We start from the raw sequence: 2,968 nt of genomic DNA, 5'->3' as shown, positions 1-2,968 counted from the left end.
GAAAGGAAAGGTGACCTATACAACCCGATCATTATTTCCATTCCTTTCACTAAATATGACATGGACACCCAGTAAATGTCAGTCATCACTGCTCTCCATGTTGGGTAAGTGTTGCAAAGCAGAGTCTCTCAAGAAGGACATGATTTCTTATTGCTGCGTATGATTTCCACCCATGACACTTCGCCATTTCAATGGATCATGGACTGACTCTCAACAGACACACGGACATAGAATATAAGAACATATATTAAAATGCTCAAGACAACTGATATCTTCTCTGCTAGAAGCACCAGGGATGCTCTCCTTTAACACTTCCATGCCACGTTCACGTCCTGAGGAAAAAGATGTTAAAAATCTCTGCTTTATATCCGTAAGTGATGCCTGAAGACTAACATGCTTTAGTGTTTCTGATTTTGGGGAAGGAAGCCAGGAAAACCTTTGCCCCAGTTTAGTCACTGTCCACTAGGGGCACAGCTGCCTAACACTATCTCATTTCCTATAAATTTAGGTTGACTCTTAGTTTCTCTATGACGTTAACAGTTTTTCATGTGAAGAACTACTCAGATGACACTCCAAAGATGAACTCCACTCAGGGATTAGTGACTGTGATACTTTTAATACTCGGTGAGTAAAGTGGCTATAACATTTTCATTGTTTCTTTCATGGTGTCGGAAAAATCTTGAGCCATAAATTTATCTAAGAGCTTTGTCTTCGATATGGCATAACATATTTCTTTTCCTCCAGAAAGGACCCATGGAGACTCAGTGACTCAGATGGCAGGTCAACTGACCCTCTCAAAAGGAAACTTCCTGACTATAAACAGCACTTACTCAGCCTCAGCATACCCTACTCTGTTCTGGTATGTTCAGTATCCTGGAGAGGCCCCACAGCAACTCTTCCAAGTCCCGAAGGCCAGCGAGAAGGGAAAGAACAAAGGTTGTGAAGCTACTTATGACAGAGAAGCCTCCTCCTTCCACCTGCACAAAGCCTCAGTCCAAGAGTCAGACTCAGCTGTGTACTACTGTGCTCTGAATGACACAGTGGCAGAAACCTCAGGAAGAGCTGAGCACCAAATCAGCAGCAGATGCCTGTCTACTGAGCACCTGCTCTGAGATTGCCCTGATTTAGGTCTGTGCTGTGCATCTCTCTGTCTCTCTGGTTGGTGCAAAATCATACAATTGGCCAGAGCTAAGGAACAAGAAGTGGACACTAACGCTCAGCAATTCATTAGAACTAAAACAAAGGTCTGACACCCAAAGAGAGGATGTGAAGCTGGAAGGGCATGTAGGAGCAGGAGAGTCTGTGAGATGTTGAAGGAGGGGTGGGAGATGAAGAATAGAAACACATTGTATACAAGTATGGAATATTCAGAGAATAGTTAAAATAAAAAATCTTTAAAAAGAAATACTTGAAAATCAGAAAAATTCAAATAATGATTTTATATCATATAAAATTATTTTTCAACTCCCACAAAGATGATTCTTATTCTCAGCTCCTGCCAAATGTGTGAGACGGTAGGTCAAAGGAACATGAATTTCCTCTACTTGTTTCTTTGCAATCCCTGCTTAGCTTCTGTTATAGATGCTCTTCTGAAAGTTTGCTAGTTAGGTTAAACCAGAGCCACAGAGAGAGGCGAGAGGAGAGTCACAGATCCATAACTTTCAGAGATACAGGCTTATCAAGAGAAGGAAAGGAAGAATAGAATTTAGACAAATTAACAGTATGGAGGGTTTTATTTAGAGTCTAGGTACTGAACCAGCCCCGTTTCTACTGCTCCAATGAAAGCAAGTCCCACTGTGACACGGGTTTTTTGGTACAAAGTGGAACCAATAATTCCAAGTTTTGGCAAAGTTGTTGACTAAGCCAGGCATGGTCACGCACTCCTTTAATCCCAGCACTAGGGAGGTAGAGACAGAAGGATCTCTGTGAGTTCAAGTCCAGCCTGGTCTACATAGTGAGTTCCAGGCCAGCTGGGGGCTTCAGAAGACCCTGTCTCAAAAAGACAAAAAAAAAGTTGTTGACTAAATCACAACTATATTAAGGTTCCAGGATGTGAGAAAAATGAACCCTTATATATACCCGATGGGAGTAAAAAATAATGCAATTAATAGAAATTAGTGTAGGCACTGTGGAAAGTAGTGTGAAGGATTTCTAAAAAAGAAAACAAAATCCTTAAACATATGTCCTACATATAACTCAGATTTACTAACCCTAGGAATCAAAGTCAGCCTATAATAGTGTTGTGTGCACATCCATGTTTAACAAGGCATTTTCAAAAGAAACACATTCTGGGGTCAGTCCAGGTGCCCATCAGTGGTTGTAAAGGCAGGAAAATGGGGGCAGAATATGAGCAAAGTGCTTTATCTACGTGTATTAAAATCACTATAAACCCATTTTTGTATAATTAATATTATGCGTCACTAATAAAATTAGGGTTATGGGAGATGGCACAGTCAGTAAAGTACCTGCCACAAAACATGAAGACCTGAGTCCAAATACCGAAAACTCATGTTAGATCCGTCATGGCTAGGCACGTCTGTAATCCCAGCACTGTCAGGGGAACAGACAGATCAATCACTGGAGTTTATTGACCAGGCAATCAACATCAACAGATAAGCTCCACGGTCAGTGAGAGTACTCCACCTCAAGGACATAATTTGGAAACAAAGAAGACATCTGAAGTCGAGCTCTGACCTTCACACATCTGTACACCCACCCTCACGTACATGTGCATTACACCTATACAGTTATGTACAAGCACCAGATACTCACACACATGTATTCACGTAACATTTAAAATAAATAAACAAATAAATCAAAAGGTGGTCAGGCTCTGAGCTTGAGCCATGTATGTTAAGCGATATTTTAAGGTCTTATATTTAATAGATCTTTATATTTTTTAGGATTTTTTTCAAAAGTTGAATATGAGGGAATGTGAGAGGGATATGTGATCTGACATGACAAACAA

The 2,968-nt window shown here is 40.6% G+C and overlaps 1 gene segment (V, D, J or C); it reads left to right on the top strand.

Annotated features, from left to right (window-relative positions):
- Positions 1-326: 326 nt before the first annotated feature.
- Positions 327-1,114, top strand: LOC103734250. The segment is given in 3 exon segments: positions 327-370; positions 509-628; positions 749-1,114. Coding segments are annotated over 3 exon segments (510 nt in total).
- The last annotated feature ends 1,854 nt before the right edge of the window (positions 1,115-2,968 follow it).

This window comes from Nannospalax galili, unplaced genomic scaffold (genome assembly GCF_000622305.1).
Source record: "Nannospalax galili isolate Female #2095 unplaced genomic scaffold, S.galili_v1.0 scaffold14756, whole genome shotgun sequence".
Taxonomy (NCBI): Eukaryota; Metazoa; Chordata; class Mammalia; order Rodentia; family Spalacidae; genus Nannospalax; species Nannospalax galili.
This window is presented reverse-complemented; position numbering and strand designations above follow the sequence as displayed.